The sequence below is a fragment of the Phoenix dactylifera genome, chromosome 4 (genome assembly GCF_051530095.1).
Source record: "Phoenix dactylifera cultivar Ajwa chromosome 4, Ajwa_hap1_PhDact_Kaust_v1.1, whole genome shotgun sequence".
In the NCBI taxonomy this organism is placed as follows: Eukaryota; Viridiplantae; Streptophyta; class Magnoliopsida; order Arecales; family Arecaceae; genus Phoenix; species Phoenix dactylifera.
Genome location: NC_143193.1, coordinates 50,033,922 through 50,061,166, shown reverse-complemented (window position 1 = coordinate 50,061,166; position 27,245 = coordinate 50,033,922). Strand labels below are relative to the sequence as shown.

Here is a 27,245-nt window from a genome sequence, read left to right as displayed (position 1 = left end):
AACTCGCGTTGCACATTAAACGAATGTTTGCGACACGGTTCCCTCATTTTTCCAGCTGAATAATTTCATTACCAGCCGAAAAGTTGAGCAAATCATGTTCCTCGTGTTTCGCTTTAAATATATTTGATATAACATTCTCAACAAAATTCTAGGATCAAGTAGCTCGTGGAGCAGGCACAACCAGAACTTTAGGAGAGCTCCCGTCGTGCAACCTGCCAAAACACGGAGGAGTAACGGCACAATTAAGCAGCGCTGCAAAAGAGTACATCAACCATAAGCACCATTCATTTACTTATTTGGGCAAGGATTTCCTTTTCATTTAATAAAAGAGAAAATATGTCAGAAAAAAAAGTTATGATTTTTACCAACCGACCAACTGCGTATGAAGTCCATGATGTTGATACAGGAGATCTCAGTTTGATCCAGGCCTCACATTAGCATTTGCTTGGTGTCTAATTCAGAATGTACAAATCAACAGATCCAATAATTACACTCTGGCCTGTCCTCACCTCATAGAAGAATGCTAAATAACTGATGCGACTATCAATATACTCTAGAAGCAGATCCCCCAGTAAACCAGGAAAAGAAAATATGAAGTATGGTCAATGGCCATCTTCCAAATGACGTTGCAAGAAATTGGAAATCTCTGAAAAAGCTGACAAATGAATGGCACAACCAAATGGATGCACTAAAAATGCTTAAATACAACTGTATTTTAATGCAACAATATCATAACGAGGCAGATGATTGGAATAAGCATTATCAAGGAGAAAGATTAACGAGTAGAGATAATCTTGCCCAACATTCTGACGCTTCAACCCACACAACAAAAGGGGAAAAAATCCCCAATTCAGAATGGAACCATCATAAAGGGAACCCACTAAGGAAATGTTCCAAGGAATCATGACAATAAAGCAAAGATGTCAATGAGCGCAGACTGGAAGTAGTTGCAGCTTGTTTTTCCAAAACTCCAAGCGCTTAATTACATGTCAGCCAAGAATTGAATGTACAAATGTTTAAGTACCTCACAACCTCAAAACCGTTTTGTTCACAAATCACGGCTAAGGTCAGGGAAAACTTCTACATTTCAGCCAAGAATCAACTGGGTTCCTCAGACACATCCTCTCTTCGAGGCCCTCTTTTGGCCGGTCTACATCAAATTAACCTCTTTTATACAGTCACTGACAACTAAATCTCTTTTCTTTTGATTTTCTCATATTTGCTAACCTGTATATCTACAACAATGTGGGAACGCAGCTCTCAGTTCCAGATCATGGAAACAATGTCATCCTGCTTCCTGCTAGAATCTGCCAAAGATTAAACAATTTGATCTTCAAAATTCTTGCAGTGCAACTTTCAAGGAAGTCACCATGTGAGACCAAAGTGTCAGAGGTGCCGAGCACTAACATTAAGCCGCTTGGTCAGTGTCACAAAACCCCTTTATCAAAACCGCACTTCCTTTGGCCTAACACGCTTCCCTAGATTTGCTTTTTATGAAGGAGAAAAGCAAATCGCCAGAAGAACCTGCAAGTATGAGAGCCCCTCACAAAATCCCATTCAGTACTCGCTGGTAGTAATCATACTGCCGTGTTCTCCATGCATCTAAGCTGCTACTTATCAAGGAGAGCACCAACGAGACACATTGCTGCATGAAATCACCAGATATTGCAGTGAGGTATTTTCTGGATATTTGTTGTAACGTATCTTTCATTATCTTAATGAAGCTGGATCAGGTTCCCTCCCTTTTCTCAAAAGAAAAAGAACGAACAAAAGAAAGAAGTTTTCTGTATATTGATATGAAAAGATAAATATGAAAAATTAGGTAAACAAACCTCTTCTGTAAGGCTCAAATGGAATCGTTTCCTCAAGTTCTGTATGGTACGAGGACCACCTTTAAAGCAGGGAAAGCCAGAGTCCTGATATAAACAGCAGATGCATATAAAGAAAGCTATCTACATTTTCATAAAAACAGTTCAGTCAAAATACAGGAAATCTCATTGGGTGTCATTTCCATATATGCAGAAATTTTAGTATCCTATAATTCTCAAATAGGAATGCAGTTAACAGATGACATGTACATGTTTTTTTGGGTTATGCAGATAAGAATTTTTGAGATTCATTGGCAAGGAGCAGGGGTCTTTGATGAATTTCATATATCAAGGATGTTGGACAAGTTGGATAACATGACCTTTGTCAGAAATCCATTTCATCTTTCTTCGATATTTTCTCATGCCACCTACTGATGCGGTACGTGTAAAAGACAATAATGGCAAAGTGCTTTGATGATTTTCCTATATGTTAAGCAAGGAGAGCAACTCCTCAAGTATTACTTCTACTTTTTTGAGTCATAGAAAATGTTGGCTATCAATCAGATATCCTTCATTTCAGTCATACACACACATTATCAAGAGCCTAAAAATGTTCAGGAAGAATTATCCGACCAAAACATTTTTATAATTTGTCTACTTGGATCAGAAAATACTAATATTTTAGTGAAGTCCTTAAAATGAGAAATGACAGTTTAAAGCATGTTATAAAGAGTAAGATCAATTTTAAAAGGTTAATAATAGAAAATTTGTCAGTGTTAATAAGCCCTACTATAAAGATATCATCTGTGTCCACAAAATGGGATATAATGATACTTACTAGTTAAGCAGTGCCATGTGATTACATCAAACATACCCAATGAAGAGCCTAATAAATTTGGAGATAGTGAAAAATTAATTAATACTATGGCATGAGTTTATCAATGATTTTCTATAGGCAAGGCTTCTAATTGCACACCCTTACAAAAACCTGTCTTGGAAGGTAAACAAAAATTCATAATGACTTGAGGAAAGATGCTATAAGAATGGCTTATACTATAACTTAATAGGTGGAGAACCTCCAGCAAATTGACATCTAAAAACTAGGCTACTTGATAAGGGTCAGAAACCATTCATCTTGAAATCTAGTTGTCAAAAGCAACTTGGGAAACACGTGTCTTGGGAAGTGGAAGCTTTGGAGCCTCAGCACGATATCTGAAGGGATTAAAAATTGCTAGGGTCAGTACAGTAATGTCCAAACAACAGCTATACCAGCAAAGTTGGCGGCAACCTAGTACATATACCTAAGACCTTTCTACATTTATTTCAATCTTGTTTGAGTGTTTTCCATTGCACCAGCATCATGAGAGTAAATGTCCAACCATCCATCTTCTTGATTTTTCATGTAGGGGCCAAACCATTTACAAGATGGGATACATATAGGTGAAAGTTACAACTTCTCCCTCTATTCCAAGTAGGGGTGGCAAAATATGACCTGACCCGCCAACCCGACCCGTGTTCGACCCGCCATAAACAGGTTTGGATTTGGCCTAAACATGTTCGGATCGTAAACAGGTTGACCCGTTTAACCTGTTTATTAATTGGGTCGGATACGGGTTTTAGATATCGGACCCGTTTAACCTGTTTAATATATATATATGGGTCGGATTCAGAGTTATGGCTACGGAATATGGGCCTATGGCTACAGTGGAGTAAAAGCTACATGTGGCTACTAATTATGGCTATGGCTACCTAATGCCGCCGGCACGGCGAATCGCGTCAGAGATAAATGCCAAGTTATATAGTTTAAAAGGGTTGCGTCGAGTTATATAGTTTAAAAGGGTGGGTGAGAGTAGGTCATAAATAAACGCAACCCATAGTGTAGTACCATCTTCTCCTGCCATGCTTTCTCGATAAGACACTGCCATGCTCTCTCACTGGGTTTTTTTTAAGCTCTCCACTGGCAGCCTATATTCAACCAAAAAAAAAAACAGGCAGCCTATGGGAGGTTAATGTGACTGAAACGTAAGCCCCTGCAGCCTGCAGGCCTACGACTGGTTCCTCCCGCGCCACCCATCTCGTCGCCTCGCATCACTCACCTACCACGCCTTGTTGCATGTTGAGCTTAGCCTGCTGCCCGCCGCTCGCAATCAATCCAACTCGCCCTTCCACGCGCAAGACACCGTATCCGGGGCTGACCAAGAAGACGAGCACCTCCGCATGGTAGAGCACTGTTGCGGGCAGTGGTGTGAGCTGCGACTGCGACGATTTGGACCACATCAACACAGCCTCCCTCAACCTTTTCGCCGGCCTTTTCTACACCCGTTTCCAATCGCCGGCCGTCCTCGTCCACCCCATCCACGCGCACCGCCTCCCCCCGTCCTCCTCCGCCACCCTTGTCCGCGTCCCCCCTCCCTCGCCGCCGACCTCTACGCCCGCCTCCTACCCCCCTCCTCCGCCAAGTTCCTCCCCTCCCTCCTCTCCCACCCCTTTACCCTCGGCTCCTTCCTCACCCTCCCTTCTTCTTCCTCCTCCTTCTTTCTACTCTCTCTCCCACGCGCTTCCCGAATACTTTGCTTTGCTTTCCCTCTAGGACTGCACCAGGGTCTTCCGCCTCCGCGTCGCCGGCGCCCCCGCCGCCGCGCGCTGCCCTCGCCCTCCTCCGCTCCCTTGACAAAAGGGTTCCCTGGATGTGACTCCCCTCCATGCGCGACTTCTTCCGTTCGGCGTCTACGGTCTACTTCATGTACGGGCTAAACGGGTTAAACGAGTCGGGTCGGATTACCTGTTTTATAAACGGGTCAAGATCAGGTTGTAATTCCTGACCTGTTTAATAAACAGGTCGGGTTCAGATTTATGATTTTCTGACCCGACTTGTATCTGACCCGACCTGTTTATGTCCGACCCGACCCGATTGCCACCCCTAATTCCAAGTGCATAACACATGAAAGATGAGTCACAATTGGTCATCTGTTTGTGATTAAAATAGTTCCTACACAGCTCTCATGTCTACCAGACATAAGCAGTACCTAAAATTGGAGCAATTGATCTAGAAGATCAGCCTCAAAGGCTTAAGATATGTGGAAAGGGTATAATATATCCCTTCCAGAGACCAAGTGCAAGTTACTTCGCAACAAAAAAATGCGGTGGCAGATATTGTATGTCACATGAGTTCTTGTTTCAGTTTGTTGTACTAGAATCAAACACATTTACACCAATGTTATCCCTGTTTCCTTTGGAATCTCCACCAAATGAAAATCATAAAATCTATCACCGAGCAGGGCTACAATTTGCAAACAAGCAACGCAAATCTAATCAGTCCCTTAAGCACAGCCTCATATTATATGTTTTGGCACTTGTGTTTGCATGCCTGGGCAGACTCTATGCATGTAAATTGTGACACTTGTGTTTGTCACGCCAACTGCATTGGATTGCTTGCTAGGCAAGATCAGACATGCATAAATCTCATGCAACGAGATGCTATGATTACTTATAACTACCTTTTATGAGACGGAAACGATGTTACAGACATCATAATTAGATGTGACGTTTGAATTTTGAAGCTACGGAAGGATGTCTAGTGGTTTATTTTTGCTGACTTCTGTTTAAGAACATGATAATGCTTTTGCTTTAAAACAACTATGATTTTTGAAGTTGATACTTGAATAACTAATGTTAAGACGCTTGCATTGTTTCCATATATATATAGACAGTATTTATTTCTAATATATTTATTGAACTTTTTTTAAATTAGCAGCTTTCATTCTCCAAATGAGTGCCTTTTTGGCGCTCAATGCCTCAGGCGATATAGGGGTCCTATTGCCTCAAGGATGCTTTTTGCTTTCGACAACTTTGTTTCCAGCAAAATCTTGACCTCTAGAAAAAAAGACTCCTTGCTACAAGCCCAAGAGGGAAAATAAATCATGAGCATTGAGCAACTGGGTAGAAGACATAGGGCTTTCTTGGTTTGGGGAGTCAGAAGAACTAGAAAGATAGGAGGGTTGAGGAAGCCACCAGAGGAACCAAATGCCACCCAACTAGAAGTTAAAAAGCATCATTTCTGGCGGCTCTGGTGGCTATCAATCTTTGAACAACTAAATGGCCAATGGCATCTCAGAGAGAAGGAGAACAAGAGATTGGAGTTGAATCCATAAAGACTAGCAGGCTAAGGTCAATGAAATATCAACTGGTCAGCAGGTCTTCCCAACTTATTTGAAGGAATGCACGGAACAGAGGGTTTTTTGGAAATATGGTTTGGGCGTGAGGTAGCAGATTGCGGGTGAGTGTTGCTGCATAAGATGGTGGGCAAATATAAAAGGGCTCAAAGACTGGCTGGCAATTAGTAATTAGAAAGTTGGAGGTGAGATGAGTCAAATATAGGTCATCAAAGAGAAAAGGGAGCGAGAGAGAGAGAGAGAGAGAGAGAGAGAGAGAGAGAGAGAGAGAGAGAGAGAGAGAGGAGTTCGGTAGGCTTCTTGATGAGATAGGTTTATGTACAACTTTGAATTGGACAAGTTGGGTTGGAGAAGGAAGAAGGAGAGCAAGTTTTAGTTAATTTCTTTATACGTGTCTGTTACTTATACAAAACGTGGGCAAATGCCATTGTACAAAGGATTACCAGAGTAAGATTGGCCGCCTAGGCATTGATATCCAAAAATGGGATAAGATAGGACAAAATTAAAGAAAATGTTCCATTTATTTACTAGGTTAATTTATTCTTGCGAAAGTACAGGGGTTCACCTCATATCCCCAAAAAATCAAGAGGTCACAAAAAAATCCCATGTTTTGTTTCTTTTTTTTACAGGGGGTCAGGCACACGGGTTTATATTTCTATGCTCTCAGAACCACATACTTTGAAACATGAGGATAAACCAATGCTACCGATATTTCATATCAAACACCAATACAGTTAGTTCATATATCATGATGAAGCCAATGCCATACCCATGAGGTTATACAAATGCTTATAGATGGGAAAAATTAAATTACAAAGAACTATACTTAGAAAGAACAAGGTAACTTACTTACAATGGCAAAAAAATAGCCTCGCATTTAAACTAGGGTTTTCGTATGTCTAAATAATTTTGATTTGCTAAACCAAGGATTCAAATACTAGTGAATACCAAGCCATACTAGCTTGTACTAGTAAGATATTGGTATCGATAATTGTACTCTCTTCAGTCTCTTGTACAGGCACCCTACCAACATATGCAGTGCCTAGTTTTTGCTGTACCAGCACATACAGGCATATTGCATGTCAGTATAGTATCATGTCATTTATGTAAGGTTGGTAAGAGTATTGGTACTGGTACTTCAAATCTTGGGTTAAACAAATATATTCTTGATTGCGAACAAATCTCTTTGCCAGTAAATTACAATTATAGAGAGAACAACATGCAGTAAAAGAGATGGATATCTTGAAAATTCAAATGCAAGTTAAAAGTGATGCCTCCATAGAAACCTTGTATTACCTGTAGCATTTCAACAAGAAGTATGATGCGCTCCGCATGCTTGCGGCATGTAAGAAAACCTTGGATGCATAACAACTGTACAAACCAAATTAAAAACAGAATATATCCGAAGTTGCATTAGTGATTACAACAAAAAAGTCAAGGTCAATCACACACCTTGAAGTAGTCAAAGAATTCGCTAGGAGTTCCTTCTGCATCAGAATCCATCACCTAGCAAACAAGCATGCCATGAGATGTCAAGGAAAAGAAAGACGACAACCATTAGACAAGACAATTGTTATTAAATACAATTCTAAAAATAAATGCTGCAAATATCTGACCTCAAGAAGCTCTCTGGTCAACTTAAATGGTGCACTCTCAAAATTTACACCCCCAGGAGAATTAGATAGCATGAAACCAAAATCTATATGAATGATATGACCTTCTTCGTCTATTAAAAGATTGCCATTGTGCCGATCCTTAATCTATACAACCACAAAAATATGCTTTAATTACTGAACTACGTGCCAATGCAAGAATAGCAACTACAGAATGGTGATAGTAAAGCACTGAGAACTGATCCACAAAGGAGTACAAGTAAATCAATCGCTGCAAAAGATAATATCTTCAATGGTGGCAAAGGAAGTAATGTCTTCTTTGCATGCATTCTTATTTTATAAAATATGCAAGTAATATATTAAGAATGATGCTTTTTTTAATATGCATTCAAAATTACAAAGAAGTTCTACTCATCAATTATGAAAGAACTATTAAAGCACCAAGCAGAACGAAATATTATCTTAACCAAAATCAAAAACAAAGGCCATTACACAGTTATGGTCCGGAAAATCCGGGGTCCTGGCAGGCACGAACTGGGGACAGACATAACCTTTGGCTTTTTTTCGCATAAAAATTTTTTCAGGACTTGAATCCATACCATTGCGTCTGCCATCCCAAGCCTTTTACCACTGCACCAAGCAATGGCCCCTTCATAACCAAAAACGTAATTGAAGAAAATAAATATGAAGCTTATGGAGGACAAGTCATGCATACAATTATAGGGGGTTAATGGTATCCAGTTGCAGAACACCAACACCCACTTTAGTAGAGCTAATGATGTTTATTTCAAACACATTAATTATCCCAAAACCATCATTATCGACAATTAACACTGTAGGAATGCATGAAGTCAATACAAACTCAAGAGAAAAGCAACACTATTTATATATACATGGATTTTATCGATGATAGACAGGAATAATATGGTAATACGATAAGTGGGGTCAATACCTAGGCAATCAGCACCACGTAACGATTACTTTATAGTACAATATAATGATCGATATATTTAAAACATGAAGTAGACTAGGATCTAGTCAACCAGATTTCAAGTTGGATCCAGTCACGTGAAATCAAAAGACGGGGGTTTGAGAACGATAATCCGAGTTTTTGGATGTAATCTATAATCTCTAGACTGCTCATCGACCATAAAGTGGTCAAAACAGAAAGCTTAGATAAGAAATTATAATTTCTTTTCTTGACCATTTGATTCACAGGTAAGGTGTCTCCAAATCATAGGATTGGAATCAGATTGGAATCAGATTAACCAGCAAAATCAACATCAACAAAAACCCAAAAAAAGAGGGTGGCAAAATGAGAATCAGATTAGAATCACACAAGGTTCAAAATATCATGTATTATATTATGTTTGTTTTTCTTTCGCCCTTACTGTTTACAGTTGATATTTTTAATGTTAAAGTACAGAACCACTCCTCACTTTGCCTGTCAAAACCACTTCCTGCACATATATATGGGTCATTACAGCTTTTTCCAATCTTCTATTGTGCATTACAAACTCTCTCTCCCTCTCTCATACCAGTGTGCATTCTCACTTTTTCCCATTGTTAATGCCTGAGGAAGCCTCCTTCCAAGCGGAAACTAAAATCGGGTAAGCAGAAGCCTTTAGTTTGCTGCCAGAGACAATAACGAACATTCGTCTTTCCATTTGCGAGTGAGTGTAAGCACTCCACACACCCTGCATGAAGTTAGCCTGTTAACCTTCTCCTAGGAGGAGGGAATCCAAACTCCTGAAGCTTAGGGATCATCAGATTTCACTTGCAATGCCTACAACATTGTTTGCATCAGTTTCAAGGTTTGACCTTTGAGGTTTCAGTTGGAAGCCTGAAACTAACCAGTTTCAGCTGGAAGTGATCCAAACAGACCTCAAAACTCGATTCCAGTCAGTTTTGACACTGGACTTGAATGCTTTGGGTACTTGTTCTTTCTTGTTTTCTTTTAAGAAAGACCAATGTGAACAACTAAATACAAAAAACTACCATCTATTTTAATATAAAATACATATAACATTCTGCAAATACATGCATTTAATTTAGACAATAACTTACAATCAAAGATATAAGTTTGAAATGCTAAAATTAATATGTTTATCACTTCTACTAAAAAAAATGAAGAAAATAACTTGAACAAACTAGGCATTGAAAAGCTTACCAAATTGCTAGACATAATGAATTTTGAAACAAATGAACATCAAGAACTAAATAATATATATGCTCACAATACAGAATACCCTCACAATTTATGAGTTTCATTTATATGCAATACTAACTTCAGCTTATAATGGTTGAGACTGCACAAATAAAGAACCAGTCTAAAACTGAATACTCCAAAATGTTGTCCAGTAACTTTCTTGAAGTCCTTTTATTCTTTTTCTATATTTTCAATTTTTATTTTTTTCTTGACTTTTTGACTGAAACTTGGAGCTAAACTACCAACACAACTGAAATTGCTGGAACCAAAACTCCGTAGCCCCTGAAACATTTCCGACCTTGAACACGTGGATAACTAAAGATGAACCATACCAACTGTGAAAATTTATATATATAGATATACATGCATACATACATACATGCATATATATACATGCATATATATACATGCATACATACATATATGCTTATATATACATGCATACATACATACATACATATATATATGTATGTATGTATGTATGCATGTATATTGCAATCATAACTAGATAACATATATGCTCAAAAAGGAAAACAATCAGCATAATTGTCTCCAGCCAATTGTCTTTTTGCAAACAAGTATAGAAAAACATAATTGGTGCCCTGACTCAACACATTCACTGGACATCAAGAACATTGGACCCAAGGTCCGCCGTACCGGTACCGGTCGGCGTATCGGTGACGGCCCGGACCGGTACGGTACCAGTCCGTACTGGTTCCATACCGATCCTGTACCGGCCTTTACCGGTCTCGTTGAATGGCCGGATTTTGGGGTTTCACATACCGGTCCCGTACTAGCCCATATCGGTCCCATACCGAAGTCCCGTTGAATGGCCGGATTTTGGAGTTCCGCATACCGGGCCCGTACCAGCCCATATCGGTCTCATACCGGATCTCCAACGATAAGCTTCCGGTACCGAATTCCACGCTGATCCGGCACCGGTCCCAGGTCGAACCGGTTTGTACCGATTCGTACCGGCCGGTACGGCAGACCTTGATTGGACCCCAACGAACTACAAGAACCTTAAGGAATAAACCATGCATACCCTTTTACCTCAATTCTTCTAATTAACGAACTTTTATGTGCATAGGTTCCTTTGATGCTAAATTACGCAGCCTTTGGTTGATGAAGATAGCACTCTTTTGAGTACGTCATTTAAAGATGTGCATACTTAGCCAGCTTAACCAATGACAAGAACCTCGTGCTCGAGGCCTGCTACATTTTTGACTGTTGGTTTAAGTTTGTATGCTTGCAGAATCAAATACACCATATAGTTTAGATGTATCTCATCACATAGGATGGACTATTGACATGAATAAGGAAGGATGACCATAGAAATTCTCTTTCCATCCCTTTTTCCAAATGATTGCCTACCTCATAAATAAGCAAAAAAAATTCAAAAATTTACGTAACTAAAAGCTCCAACATAATAAAAGCATACAGGCATGTCAAAGTGTTCTCAATTTTTATAGCACTTCCTAAGCAGTTAATTGTAACAAAAATAAGAACATACACGATGCAGGATCAAATAATTGTGAATTCTTAAAATGATCATACCGCTTCTGAGCGACTGATCCAGAAATCAAGCATCCAAAAAGAGGAATGCTAGAAATACCTGAAGTAGGTAACATAATATGGAATATCCAGCCATGCTCTCCACGAAATTTCTCTGTGAGGATCATCAGACATCAATATCGCATAAAATTCTCATGTACAAAAATTAACAACAATCAAACCTAATGTTTGGTTTCAGGAAGCAATGACAGACAATCAATTGAATGACACAAATATAAAAGAGTCAATCCCAAACTACAACTGCTAAAAGCTCCAACAAGAACCAACCAGAAGATTAAACAAGTAACATCATATACTAACTAATACCCTTCCAATGTGCTTCTAACTCAAGTCCTTATTAGCTGGATGAAACAGACTAACATATGGTATCATTTTCATAGAGTTTAGATGACAAAACTCAAAAGTAAAGAAAGAGCAGGTAAAGGGAACAACTCATAAATTGCTCAAAAATGAAAGTGGTACTACAGTGAATGGGAGCAATGGAAGAAGCAGGAGCATGGTTCAAAACCGGTTCAACAACATGATTCAGTGAGTCCTACTTCTAAAATCTTAGTTCATCTTAAACAAATATATTTGGTTCTTTAAACACCTGATTTAAAACTTGCCTCAGGAAATCATACAATCTTTGATTAAATCAACCTCCTACACAGAAACAAACTTGCAGGTACAAATGCCACATTATCAACAGCACATGGGTGTATAGTTTACAAAAAAATACCAAATATACACACAACCAGAATTCGCTTCCACAATGAAAAAATCTTGATCGATAATTTGACAATTGAACAAATGTTCCATGCTTTAAAGATACCACAAGAAAACCCAGTACTCAATGGACAAGTTACAAATGATAAAGAAATGCCATTGCATTATTGAAAAATTACCAGCTAGTATATGCGTGCCTAATAAGCAACAGATCAGTGAATTATTGCAGATAAATGATAAGTAGATTTAGAAAATGAGCAATACCATAAAAAATGATTTAGCAACAAGTCTACTAGAACACGATGTACCACACAGTAGATTACCTGAGAAAGTTTAAAATTTGGAGAATTTTCTTCATATTTGGCTACGAAATAATCACGCAAGCTTGAGATATTAGGAAACCTACTTTTTATGGAGTGAATTGAAGCCTACATAAAAAGAAAGGAAAAGTAAAATGTTAAGGCAATGATAGAAAATAAATATTATAGGAATGAAATTTGTAAGGTTTAAAGGGAAAGAAGGATCACCGTATCAGGAATAGTCTCAATTAGGGCTGCATAAGAAGACGTAACAAGAACCTCATAAGGACGTAACCAAAGTGGTAGGCCAGCTTCTTGGTATATATCTGACAATAAGATACATAAGTAAGAAGCCTTCTCAGTAACTAAACAGTAAGTTAAAGAAAAGATTCAGATAAAAGCAGCGAAAGCAAATGATTAGCACACCGGATTGACACTCGGTTTCTATTTATTATATTTTCTACCTCTCCATTTCATATGTTAATTTTCTTTTAGACCTCTTAATCTTTTCATGGTAAACTTTCACCATCCTTTCTCCTGATGAATGTATAAGGTTGCTATACGTGGACTTTGTACACCCAAATAAGGAACAACTAAATCAAAAATTAGAATGCTAGAATGCTGCATCAACAGAGCACAGAATAATGGGGAACCAACTGAGATAGTTTGATAATAAGCAAAAAGCACAAACTTGCATTTGATAAGGAGGTACCTCAGATTTTGATCAATGGTAAGGAAAAAAGGATTTTGGTCACAGGGAGGACCTAAGGCAACCTAAACGGAACATAGTAAACTGTAAAAGGTTCTGCAAAAGCTCATGATCACATGAGAAATTGAACCTATTGCTTACAGAGAAGTGGATATTCACCATCCATAAAGCTCATCACAACAGCAAGCTAAGCTTAGGCCCTAGTTATAATTACAGTCTGCCTTACAGAAGACAACTAATGAACTAGAAAAGGATCCCCAAGGATGGGTATAGGATCCACACTAATATAAAATCCAGCATCTCCAGAATATCTTCTACATTTCAGTCACAACATTGTACACGTCTGAAAATGTTAATGATAACTGCTTCATATATTCAATTTCCAACTCCATGAATCAACAGAAAATTTGTAGTGAGGAGGACAAAGTGTTGATTATTTTTTTTTGCATCAATATTTGCTTTGTGCCACATTTACAAGCAGATAGTTTAGGAAACAAAAAAGGCAGAAACTCATCCCTGGAGAATTTTCCCTTTTATCGAATAAAGAATGTTTGTCCTTTTCAAAACTGAGCCCAAGAGTATTTATGAACTTGTCGATCTCTTGAGGTGACAGTAGAATGATCAATTTATTTCTAATCCTATGCAAAACTATTTCCAACTAAGATCAACTTCATAAATCATAATAACTTCTTACAACCATTCTGAAAGCTGGCAAAATAAACTTTTTTGCAATCAATTTGGAGCAGTAGAATTAGCAATTTAAGATCAGCCAACATTTCTCCCACCACTTAATACATTAGTTTCTAACTTTCTATTGCTTCAAGAAAGGCATGACATGAAAGACATTGTGACATTTGAGCGGGTAAAATTCAGTGTCTTAAAACAGATGCTTAACATAATCATCAAAATCCATAGCTGTTGAACAGTATGAAAACCAATCATATGCAGTTAGCACTTAGCAGCAGCTTAATATGACCGCTAATCAAGAAAACAGATGACTGGATACTTTACTACCATAGAAATGAGAAACAAGTTGCACAGCCAGATGCTCTTGTCTGCAATCATCACCGCTCTTCACAATCATCTGTTGATTTGAATGATGAACAAGAAAATGCTTGAGGAAATGTAAATGAATGGCAAAAAATTGATTACATGAGCAAACAAATTGGAGCTAAAGCTATCAACTACCAAAATTTTTTCTTTAAACCATAGTTTGACATATTGTACAATATGCATAATTAGATATCTGAAGTTCCACACAAGATATTTAGTTCAACATCACATACTCTAGTAAATTCAGCAGCAAATAAAATCTCCAAATTTAATCTTTTAGTTCAGTCGCTACATTAGAAGTAGATGCTTATTGTGGAAAAAAAGGGTTGTAAAAATGCTCCGCAAAAAGTTGGTTAGGAGGCAGAAACATCTTCAAGACAAGTGACTTGCATGAAATCATGCAGCAGATTAACTGTACAAGCATTGGAGAGGTAGCTTCAAAGAGCTTGTCGATAAGATTTCAAAGGTGGAGTACAAGAGTTGATGATATAAGTTACTATTCAGCCTTCCATCGATAAATATGTGAAGAAATTTTTATTAAGGTGCCCCAAGATGAGTTAAGCACTGAGCCACTATGTCCAAGGTTCCTCCAATCTTGCCACCAGACACCAAGCAAATATTTGACTCGTGCAAAAGAATGGCCAAAACACAAGCCACAGAGAACAAAAACCAGAATGAAGCTTGAGGTCATCACAGCTTGCATGCAATATCATCTAAATGGTCTGCATCAGAATTCCAAAGTTCAAGAGGTGCAGAGCCCAACTTATATAAGCTGACAAAAGAATCATTATGGCATTATATTATATATAGCAACTGAAATTTAAATCCACATTTCCTTGCAGAATTATGAGCATGCCTATATAATGGATCCTTAGTTTCTTCCCTTTGTGATCTCATTGGTGTTTTGCCTGTTCACTCAATATGTTCATAGCCATAAGCAAGAAGCTCACTTACAGAACACAAGTCCCAACCAGGTGACTTCCCGTACACCGATGACCTCCGTATCCTTTCTTTCTTTACCTCCCAAATTTCACCAGATAAAGCATCAGTGGGTTTAGGAATGCGGCCATTCATCACCTATAAGAAATTTATGCCTCGTTATTAACTCCACTCAGCAGGTGAAAAGGATGAAATAGTAGATCCAAAATCCTTCACCTTCGGTTTTGCATCCTCAGAATCCTGTCCAGCTCCTTTCAAAGGTAGCCCAGGTGGAGCCTGTCCTTTGGCTGCTGCAGCCTAAAGAAGTAGAAACTCAAATAAATCAGCAATGACTTCGATTTTATACAACTAAATCTGATGAGATGGGCTTCATATCAAAATGCATAACTAAAAACAGAGTGACAGTCAGCATGATAAAACCAAATAAACATTTTGAGAACATCTAGAAAACAATAATTATGATGACAACCACCAGAACAAAACGAAAAACTGTCTAGAAGAAGCTTATAAAACTAAATTAACATTCATAGCAAAGGTAAAGAAAAAGTTCCACAGAATGTCAATGGAGAATTTGAAATACTGAAATATAATGTCATATTGATAGTAATGAAGAAAGACGCAAAAGTGCAGCACCAACCACTAGATGATATTAAGGACCTTTAACTAGTAGCATCCATTACAAAGACCACAACAGGACGACCCAGCACTTCAACGGTATTTGATGATGCACCTATTTCTGACCTAATGCCAGTTTAAAAACAGCATCGTACAATGTCGATTTCACATCATGACTTCGAACAATGATAGTTTCCTGATAATTTAGTTAAAGTATGCATCACCTACCAATTTTCACAATCTTGGTACTGGATCTTGTATTGGTACCTTATTGGTAGTGTCTGTACACCTGGTATGGCTACCATATTGGTAGCGTCGGTACACCCGTATGGGGGTTAATTCATGGATCAACACTCTGTACGCTCCCCATATCGAGTATTAGTTTGATATGGGTACGGTACAGTATGATTGCTACAAGATGGTACACGCTGGTACTGAAAATCTAGGCAGAACTAAGCAGTCTATGAAAGCTAGTAGTGCAAAATTTGTCAAATAATTTGATTATAAGAAGTGAGAACCATAATGAAGTACAAAAAGGGAGAAATATCTGGTCCAACTGCCATACTACCTAAACTGCAAATATATATAATATATCTTTCACTTACAGGCCCACCTTTACTTCCTCTATGGCAATTGTGCTGGGAACACGGCGGTGGTCTTTTCGACATGTTGGCTCTTGATCATCTACATCTTCCATGTTGACGTCAGGGACTGCTGTCAGATTAACATTTACCCATTTCAAGTCATGATCGGCACTTGATATTAACTCACTAGCTGGATCTTGCCCATTCATTGTAGCTTGCTTGATGTTGCACCGAGAGTCAGGCCCTTCACTACTCTTTGAGCAGTCTCCGAAGTGCTTCTCAATAGAGAAACTGACATGAACAGATTTTACTTTGGCCTCCCATAACTGAGTCATTGCTTGGTCAATAGCCTGCGAGGTAGACATCAGCATCCTATCTGTAACATTTTGATGCATGTCATACTGGCTCCATAAAGGATATGCCCATGGAGGCGGCTTTGGCAATTGTGCATCTCCATTTGCTAGAGGAATCCCTCCTTTAGAGATATTTTGAGCATCAGATGTCACTTTTGTATGACTGGAAAAGAAATATATGGCATTTGTAAAAAATGCTGAACATAACTAAATATTTAACTGCATTATTCTTCATAAATCACAGTCATTAGACGGAAAATGGTGGTAGAAGCAACTTGTATGGCATGGTAATTTTAACTTAAAGCATGTTCAAGGATAGCTTAAATCACTTTTTTAAAAATAGCAATTTGATTTTGTTATAGAAACACACTATTTCAACAATTGTTTCTTTTTTCTTAGAACAAAAAAAAGTCAACTGGAATGTATCTTCTATAACATCTCATATACCTTCGTACTTCAACTTTTAAAACCTCGACACATATTAGGTAAGGTGCCTTTTCTCTAGAATTCAGAAGAACAGCTTCATCCTCGGGTAAATGAACCACCCTGTACATTCCCTTCCCCATTGGGAAGCAAACTCCTGTGATTACACAGCATGATCAAAACTTGCGGAAGAATCAATAATATTCTCTTCATATTGAAATGCATAAATAAGAGCTAAACAGACAAGAACCTAATATTACAATCATCTAAAGTTGGAAATGGAAGCTAGCTAGCAATAATATCCAGTATTTATCTATTATGAAGGTTTGAATATCAGGAAAAAGAAAAAGAAGCATGATAATAAAATATGACATAGCATCCCCTCCGCTATTTTCCCTCTAAAGTAAAAAAAAAAAAAAAACATATTTTAGAAGCTATGTGATGTTAGACTAATCGGGAATGGCCTACAATGTGTGAAAGGACCTGGAGAGTTTCAAAAACTAGGCTTTTGGTCAAGAATTTTCCCTGCTGTCCTATTACAGAAAACAGGCAAAAAAGGTATTCTTTGGTGATTGTAAAATTCAAGGTCAAAAAATTTCTAGTTAGGTCTTTAGAATTTATGTGATGAGGTACAGGTCCAAAGGACAAGTTTCTAAAGAGCACTTGTCAATTGGTGGTGGTATCTAGGAATCCTATCATAGCAATATGGATCACATATTTTATATCTATATATAAAACAAGAGTGCGGCAAGGTTTAGATTAATGAAGGCAAAGATCAAAGATAATAGAAGAGAATTCAAGAACAGGCGGAGGAGAAGGGAGAGGTAGGGGAAAGAGAGAGAGAAAGATAAGAAGGACTGAACTTGACCTAGGGAAATCCTTTTTTCCTTTCAAAGTAAATCACGTAAATTGATTTTCATCAACCTAATGGAATATTTTTTAGACCATACAAAACTTGTTTTACAACTAAGCTCTCCAAGAACTTCCCTAAAATTCCAAAAATCAAAATCCACATAATCCTACCATAAAAAAGGACACCTAAAACAGCAAAATATTCAAAATATTGTGACCTCATGACTTGCCCACTTCAATATATACCTAAAGAAGACTTCTTCAAACAAATTATCCTTAATAGGACCCTAACTCTACTTTCAACAATTAAAATTTCTGAAAATTCAAAAGTATCTGCACTAATAATTTTTATTTGCCATCACTATGTATCTTATTTCCAGAAAAAATGTTCAAGCCCTTATATTTCAGCCAAAACAGGTCAGTTTCAACTAGAATAAGTTACAAAGTTCTAGCCACAAGCAACCCTAGGTTTCAGGTTTCAGGCTTCAGCCAAAACTGATCATTTATGACCGAGTCTTTCATCAAAGAAGCATGCTAATGTATCTCACAAACTATGCTTACCACTCCAGCGAAAGTATTCCAGCCTGTAAGTTTAGGTCGAAATTAACTGGTTTAGGCGAGAAACCAGAAGCAAACTTCTCACAAGAGCCAATCTTATTTTAGGTTTTCAGTTTGACCAAAACTGATCAGTTACAATCAAGTTGCAGCCGTCAGCCAGTTCTGTCATATACGGACTAAAACTGACCATGGATGCCATATGTATTCATTATTTGGCTTGCTATTGCCCTTCTGGGATTGATTCATCATTACCTTAATTAATTAAGTAGTTAGTGTCAATTTGGATTCGTTTCTCTTCTTTTCAGTCAAAGAAGGGATCCTAACTAACAAATAGCACTATTCATTGATGCAATTACTCATTCAAGTTAAATTTGGACTTCTCCAAGTCTCATCACTTATTCACCAAGAATTAATTGTAGCTATGTGTAAATGAAAAGGTAAATATACAAAATAGTCCAAAGTCTCAAAAAGATCTAAGTACATGAAGAAAACCACTCCAATGTTTTCAGTTGCCAATTAATCAAAAACTTTTGAGAATAAAGCAGACAAGACGAGAAGACATTGATTCCTGCATATAATTGGTTTTACCCAAAATTTCAAGAATGGGATGGAAATATATAAGTTTTTGAATAATTAATTCAATAAAGAATGCCATTAGCAACAAAGTCATTCTTCAAGAAGCATTTTCTTGTTCTTTTGCAATTACTAAGAGAGCTGGAAGCAACCGAGAGTTCAATTCCAGAAATTCAAGAGACAGTAAAAAAGAATCCACAGATGGTAGATCAAGCCCCAACCTCATGAGCATGCACTCACAGTCATGTAGAGTGGATTGACAAGATCTAAACTCGGGTTTGAGAAACCCGATCTCAGATCTTATAAGCAGCTTTGATGAGCTCATACATCTGTTATATCATAAATTTTTTATACTATGTTATTAAATTAACATTTGTTTAAAGTTTAAACCTTAGTGTCTTAGTTCAAAGGACAGAGATTGTTGGATTCCTCAGTTTCCCTAATCTTTTGAACAAATAGCCTTCTGTAGTCACCTACAAAACTTAAGTTATGTATTTTTTTTAATGCAATCCAGTTTTTCCTTGGGGTCCAAACAAGTGTGTCTGACTCCCTTATTAGAATCCTTGTGTCATTCATTCATTCATATATATACAGTGCGCAATCACACACATACAAATACGTATGCATACATGCATGCATGAATGCATATATGAAACAATATACCTCCATAAGTAAATGTCTGTGCAAAAGTAGACTAGTCTAAATTCAAGCGTATTGAGCGGCTCTGTGCAAGCTGAGTCATGGGTGCTTCAAGATGACGATTCATACCATTAATAATGATTTGTAACATCTAAAATACCTACAAATCAAAAATAGTACCTTTTGGAAGTCATTCACTGATTCACATATGCATCAAGTGGCTCAAAAATTGACAATTTTTATGGTTGGATATAATGTTTTGACATAATGCATGGTTCAGAAGCACTCAAAAATGTTGACTTTTAGCTGTATAAGCTTTAAGACATGAAACCTTCAAAAAAAAAACAGCTTTAAGACATGTAGAACATAATCAATAGACTGAATTCAAAATTTACATGACCTATCATGCATTTTAATGTATTGACCATTTATATTCCCCATCATGCATCCACTTGATGTATAGGTAACTTGCTTCCAAAAACATTATTTTTGTTTGGAGAAATTTTAGATGCTACACATCAGAAGTGTGGATCATCATAACGCCCATGGTTGGCTTTGCACCAAGTACAATGAGGCTTCTGCAAACTTGAGAATATACTTATATATGGTTGGAATCCATGCTAAGTGTTAGATGTTTGGTAAAAGATTTAACAACTACAAAATGATGGTGAGTCATTCAAATTGGAAATTTACACCATTTTAAATTAGAAATCTAGACCAAAAATCACATATTTTGGAGGTATGTTTGCTAAGGAACAAGTATTTAAAAAAAGAGAGAGAGAGACGGTTCTAATGACATGATGTTTTGCTATTATCTTAGCATCAAAAACTATTGAGGTCTATTAACGTTTTAAGATGTAAGAATTGTTCAAATTTTCAATCTATTCGATCTGTTGTGTAGATTGGTCTCTCACCTATGAATCAAGTAGGTTGAAAAATGGAACATTCATACAAATCATGATCAATGGTAAGGATCTCCAATTTGGGTAGCTCATCTGAATTTGAATCATTAAAATCATACTAAAGATTTAGCATTACATTTATGTGTGCATGTGTGTCTGCATGCATGTATGTGCACTCTATATGTTCACAAATATTTGCATGCTCATACATACATATGAAATTACATATGCATATATATAAGCTACTATATGTGTGCACATGTATCTAATAATATGTATCTGATGTATATGCATGTGTGCACAAAGAGCATGTGTGCATGCATCCACGTATATCCTTGTATATCTAAATGTACAATAGTCTAGGTGAGGGTTGCCTAGGCATATAGACCTATATGTTGCCCAACTGGTCACCTAAGTGAAGTTGATGTGTGACATCTTTTTTTTTTTTTTGTTGATATTAGGAGGGGCTAATCACCACTTTCTACCCTATACCAACTCCACCCTTTGAGGGCTGACTCCAACCGGAATCAAACCCCCCTCCTCTTTCCCAAGTGGCAAGGGGTGATACCATCCAAGCAAGTGCTCCACAGTAAGTTGATGTGTCACATGATTCTTATAATGCTTCTTTAAAAAAGATCATATTGATGTAATTAAAACATCCCATGTGCAAGCACCACACTAAGAGATAGTTGACAATAATGTCAAAAGCAACGGTAGGATCTCATATAAATACCTCCATTTTTTTGAGCAGCAGAAAGATGTGAATTGATCTCCATGAGGGACTAATGGCAAAAGAAGCAAAATAAAGCAGATTAAGATACATTTTCGAAATAAAGAAAAACACAACAAGATATCATGGGATAAGTCTAAGCAGACCTCTTGAAGAGCAATTTTACGATCTTCAATAGGAAAAATGTCCACCAGGCCATATGATGTGTCGCATAGTGATTGAACAAATTCCAATGAAGCATGATAGGACCCTTTGCGAATTTCTGCTACCACATTATTTGGTAGAGGTGGTTTTCCATGTTTTTCATTCCATTGTCTTGGTGAGCCAGGACGCTTCTGCTAAGCACAAAGTGAGCAGTAGGTAAGCACATATATATATTACAACATGTGCCCAAGGCATGACAAGACATCAGCATACTCTGTTTACAATGGGGCCACATATTTCCAAAGCAGGCAATCATGTCATAGTACCATAGTAGTATGGCTCTGTGACAGAATGTTCTGACAAGCATGACAGGTAAGGAACATGAAATCACAACATGAACATTATTGTTGAGAGTCTTGAGACTATTTAACAGGCAACAATTGCATGGTACAAGAATTCTTCTGCAATAAAAACTTTAGATCAGAGTTAGAAAAAATAATAATAAAACCAAAAAGCTTCTTTTGCAAGTCCAAAATCATTAACATTCAAGTTCAAATTGCCAACATGTTTGCCATCTAGTTGTGATTGCCTCACACTCCTATAACATTAATAAGCTATCACATTAAAGGCTCTTTTATGGTAAACAGGCTGATCAAAAATCTTGTAAAGAACAACAGTGAAAAGCTGTAAAGAACTAATAGCTTGCTGCACTAAAGGGAAGGTATGAGTACCTGAAAGCCATCGGATTTTAGCTCATTTAGTCACATACAATCAGGAAAAGAAAAAAGAAAAAAAATATATACACCTTCTAAAATAACCTATATAAAAAACTGAAGAACATATTATAGGGTCAACGGATTATCTCCAGTATGTGATGACTCAATTTACATGGAGTTAAGATTCTTAAAGCAGGCAATCTCTTTTTTTGTCTTTGCTTGCATTTGTGTAGTTGAACAAGTTTGGTCAGCACTCAGCATATATCACACACACATTAAATTAAGAAATTGTGCAAAATATAGGTCATTAATAATCAAAAAGACAAGCATTTTCAAGTGCATGATTAAGAATCAATAATTAAAAAAGGAATGATGGCATAGTAGTCCAGTTACATGTTCAGGGTGAGAAACATCTGATCCTGCAAAATGCAAATAAGGTTGTGCCTAATGCACATAAAATAGATCCTTTCCATGACATATGGTTTGCACCAATATTACGAGATTAGTACCATCAATACCTTATGAGTGTTCAAAAAGAAATGAAATGTTGATAAAAACCTTCAAGGTTCTAAAGATTAGAACATATATCTGCTCATGTGTCGCCTTATGAATTTTATATTCTATATATTTGTGCTTAAGATTATTTGAATTTGCAATTTTCACAAAAGAACTGCTCCCTATATAATCGTTCGTGAAGTTACTTCTATTTTCTATGATAAGTTCCTAGGGAAATGCCGCACATTCTCACGTTCTCCCCTCAAGCTTCTCTACACCATAAAATCTGTCGGATCAAAATGGAGAACTATGTCCCATAAAATATCACTTAGTAGGGCAAGAAGAAAATTTGATTCATGCACAAAGACCAAAATAAAAGCCACAAGTTATCCAATTGGGTGAATGAGAATCAATGACCCAGGTAAACAGTTAAAGGAAGTGATCCTTCCAGAGGCAAAATATACAACATGTCAATTTCACAAAGAAATAGATGCACCATGTATAAAGGTACAAAAAAGAAGATAAGCTTGCGATATATTCACTAATTTGCACAAGATCATGAAATATCTTCTATTTCATCTATCTTGATCTCTTGCTAAATGTCACGTCTAGATTTTAGATTCAAGAAACACAGAAAAAGCTGCCAGTAATGGCAAAATGTCCTGCGTTAGAACCATGATAAATGCACAATCTCAGGAACATACAAAATTTGATAAGAAAAAGAAAGGAGCAAATGATCAATAGGCTCATCCACATCCATGTCATGTAATGTACAAAATTACAAATATGTGGAGTTTCAGTTTAAAAGATATCTGCAGCATTCAGAAGGGAAGCATAACGAGGATTCTCTTGATGGAAAAGGGATTTTTCATAGATTCCTCAGGCCATCGAACTCCTATGCACTCTGAGGATCACCATCTTGTAGCTTTATGATAATTAGTCAAAGGATTTAGCATATGAATTCGATTTGTAATGAACCAAGTCTCTTGGAAAGAGAATCATTGATAACTGATGTTCAATACACAACAGCAACAATTTCCAGTTTTTGTAAATGATCACCAAATTAAGAACTTCAGAAATCACAGGGAACAGCAGGAAAACTAATTATTTATTTAGTGGATCTTATGATCTTATTGAACAATAAGAATAGTACTATTTTCGCAATGCCATTAATGAATCAAGTTTTCTTTTATGCAGAAATCCAGTAAAGGGATCTACCTTACTGTCAAGAATTTTGGGTGACCCAAATTTTTCACCCGGCATTGTATTCAGAGATAAGATTAAGAAGGGACAGTAATTGTCAGTTGAGAAGAAATGAGTCTAAAATGAAGGCAGATAAACACAAAATAAGGAGTTTCGTAAGAGCTACTGGTACAGCTAGTACTTTTTCAGGAAATGATATAATATGGAAACTAGAACAGTTATTATGTTCACTTCTCTGTTCTGTTTATTTTCAGGCATGCTGGCATGCTAATAAATTTTTTGTTAACAGGAAAGGTAGATACAATTTTCTTATACAACAAGACAGCAATCTTACAGTCTAAATAATTGCAACAAATATCATCATAAGTTGCATTGCCAGCTTCTTCACAGACTGGCTCACTTCACCGGTAGGGGAAAGCAAGACCCTGAAAACCTCAAATCATCAACTTCGACCGACCTGATTAAATATTTTGCAACTGGAGGGTAGAGGGATGACGGTTTTTACAGAGAGAGAGAGAGAGAGAGAGAGTTTCTGCCTGATCAACTAGGAGTTTACCCACAATACCAGAACCTTTCTAGTCAACAACCAAAGTGTGAGCACATCATTTATTACGCTCTGAAAGTACAGGTGTCTTTTTATTCCTGATTCCTGACAGAAGCAATTATTTTTTCGGTTTCCATGAGGTTTTGTTCACTTGTAAGGAGATGGCAATAAATATAATAAATAGATTTGTAAAAAGTGGACAGTAAAAAGATTCATCTCTGTCTGTCAAGGGGTTGAGGATATAAAATTCATTGAGAAGAAACTATATGTTGCAGCAACTTTATGGTCCAGAAGGCACTGGCTAGCAATGTGGGTATTTCTGTTACCAGAGTAGGATCCACAGCTAAAATTAAAGCCTTTATAAATAAAAATAGGAACTAGCACAATTCACGGAGTTAGAAGCCTTTACACAATTTACTTCTGATCTCGATAAAGCTACTCAGAATCAACTGGCAAGAGGTCAACGATTACATGAGTTGCTTAAAAAATCCCAATCAGACCCTCACTGAATGTGTGCAGGAAAAATAAAAGAAAAAGAAAAGGAAAAAAACACTCAAATGTTACCAAGAAAGCAGCAAATGAAAAGTGGCAGGATACAGAGACTTAATGGCATTGAAAGCAAGACTCATGGTTACCTCTTTGTGTATCTTTGAACCAAAAAGTTCAGAATCTTCTACAGACCGGTCTTTATCCCGGAAAAGCCGCCGGAAGAAGTTCTCTGTCCCTGGGCTGCTCTCCAGTGAACCATTGGAAAGACCATTCTCATTGGCACCCCTTGTCTTAACATCTGCAGGGTGCACCCTAAACAACCTACGGAATGACAAAAATTCTGAAGTCTCCTCTTCCTCAAAACACCCATTTTGACTATTGTCTTCCTCATTCCTCGCATGCCATTCATTTTTTTTCTCCTCATGCTTGTCCTTAAAAAACCTACGGAAGAAGCCATCCTTTTCATTTTCCTCGATGCTCCCATTACACTTCTCTTCATTCTTATCATGCCCAACGACCTTCTTTTCTTCATTCTTGTCCTTAAAAAGCCTTCTGAAGAAATTGACATCCTCACCACTCCTGCTTAATTTGTCTTCCCGCTCATTTTCATCATGCCTGCCATCTTGTTTCTCTTCAATCTTGTCTTTGAAAAGTCTGCGGAAAAAAGTTTCCTTCTCATCCTCCTCAATACTCTCATTGCCCTTATCTTTCTTCCCATGCCTGTCTTGCCCGCCATTTTTTTTATCTTCAATCTTGTCTTTGAAAAGGCTGCGGAAAAAACCATCTTTGTCATCTTCCTCGAGACTCCTCCTTACCTTATCCTCCTCATTTCCATCATGCCCGCCATCTTTCTTCTCTTCATTTTTGTCCTTGAAAATCCTTAGAAAAAAACTGTCCTTCTCATCCTCCTCCCCCAATTTCTCATCTTTATCACGAAACAATCTCTTGACAAAGCTTTCTGAACTTGCAGTCATCTCCGCATCTTCATCCTTGTTGATACTGAGCAGTCTCCGAAAGAACCCGTCCTTGTCTGAATCCACCACCTCCTTATCCTTGCTGTCTCTGAGCAGCCTCCGAAAGAACCCATCCTTATCTGACTCCTCTGCCTCCTTCTCCATGGACTTCCTGAAGAACAACGTATCCCGTACTTTTGGCCCAGGGATCAGCTTCTTCAACAGCTTATTTTCCTCGGAAGAGGTCAAAGCCTTGCTGTTCTCATCCCCCTTGCTATTGCTCTTGCTGTTCTCCTCGATCGGAGAGCTGGACCCCAATGCCGGGGACGAGGCCAGGGACAGCAGCCGCTGCTTGGACGAGAGTATCCTATTCAGCACCGGGTTGCCCTTGGGGCTCGAGGGGGTGCTGGCGGAGGCCGGGGGCACGCGGACCAGCGGCGGCCACTCGCCCATCAGGGTGGCGGCGATCTGGCACTTCTCCTGGAGCCGGCTGATGCCCTCGTTGTCCTCGGAGTCCTCGAGCTCGGCCATTAAAAACCAGTGCACCTTGAGAGCGATCCGGAGGGATTTCGAGCACGTATCAATAACGAACTTGTCGAGAGAGGGGCTCGGCTTGTGGATGAGCATGTAGCAGATCTGGAAGAGGTAGCTCTCGATGCCGGCGAGCGGCAGCGCGTACATCCGGTTGCAGAGGTAGTCGCGCACCCCCGGGTGATCATGCTTGTAGAGGTAGCTCACCGCGATCCACTCGCAGAAGAAGGCCGAGTCGAAGAACCGGATCAGCCACCCATTCTCCCCGCTGCCATCGCCGCCGGCGACGATGGGGCTCGTCCGGATGATCTCGCGCGGGGAGTCGTCGAGCAAGAAGCGGTTCAATCCCAGCAACAGCACCATGATCAATTCCCCATCCCCACAGCTCCGCTCAGCCAATCCAAAGCCTAGTAGAACGCCTCCAATTCAAACAAAATCGAGAATAAAGCAATCCAAGATTCCGAACCCTAAACAACAAAATCCTCTCCACGAACCCTGGGAAATCGTTGAAGCCGAGAAGAAACCCTAATTAAGGTCTGAATTAGGGAGGAAAGGGTTTCAATGGCTTCGAATCAAGAAGAGAGAATTCGAAGAAACTAATTTGAAATCCAAGGAGGGAGAGAGGGAGAGGGAGAGAGAGAGAGAGAGAGAGAGAGACGGAGAGATTCTTGGATTTCGAGGCGGCGGCGAGAAGAGAGAAGTGGAGAGAATTCTTGTCTTCGATGAGGGTTTGGGGAAGAGCTTTTAAATTTTTTTCCCAAATTCTTGCATTGTTTTATTCATTTTGGTTTTATTTTTTATTTCTCCGCCATCGTCGCCGTCGCCGAGAGGGAAAGAGCGAAGGAGAACGTAATGGGGT

General features: G+C 38.2%; 1 protein-coding gene across 8 annotated transcripts; it reads right to left on the bottom strand.

The window, feature by feature from the left end:
• Nucleotides 1-957: 957 nt before the first annotated feature.
• Nucleotides 958-27,245, bottom strand: LOC103720513 (phosphatidylinositol 4-kinase beta 1). 8 transcript variants are annotated; one of them, XR_003388156.4, is made up of 17 exons: nt 25,049-27,239; nt 21,458-21,646; nt 21,315-21,363; nt 17,082-17,214; nt 16,311-16,797; nt 15,299-15,379; nt 15,098-15,220; nt 14,105-14,174; nt 12,610-12,707; nt 12,406-12,510; nt 11,418-11,471; nt 7,597-7,740; nt 7,433-7,486; nt 7,277-7,351; nt 1,833-1,952; nt 1,408-1,645; nt 958-1,307 (listed from the first exon to the last, which is right to left on the bottom strand). XR_003388156.4 is itself a non-coding variant. In XM_008810246.6 (16 exons), the coding sequence occupies exons 1-16, from the start codon at nt 26,747-26,749 to the stop codon at nt 1,544-1,546; spliced, it is 3,549 nt and encodes a 1,182-aa protein (XP_008808468.3). In that variant the 5' UTR covers nt 26,750-27,245; the 3' UTR covers nt 958-1,543. The 8 variants fall into 8 exon arrangements, 6 of the variants coding, with proteins under 6 accessions (XP_008808468.3, XP_026665573.3, XP_088576515.1 ...); XR_015977342.2 differs by having other exon boundaries at nt 1,833-1,916; XM_008810246.6 differs by having other exon boundaries at nt 958-1,645; nt 1,833-1,916; nt 25,049-27,245.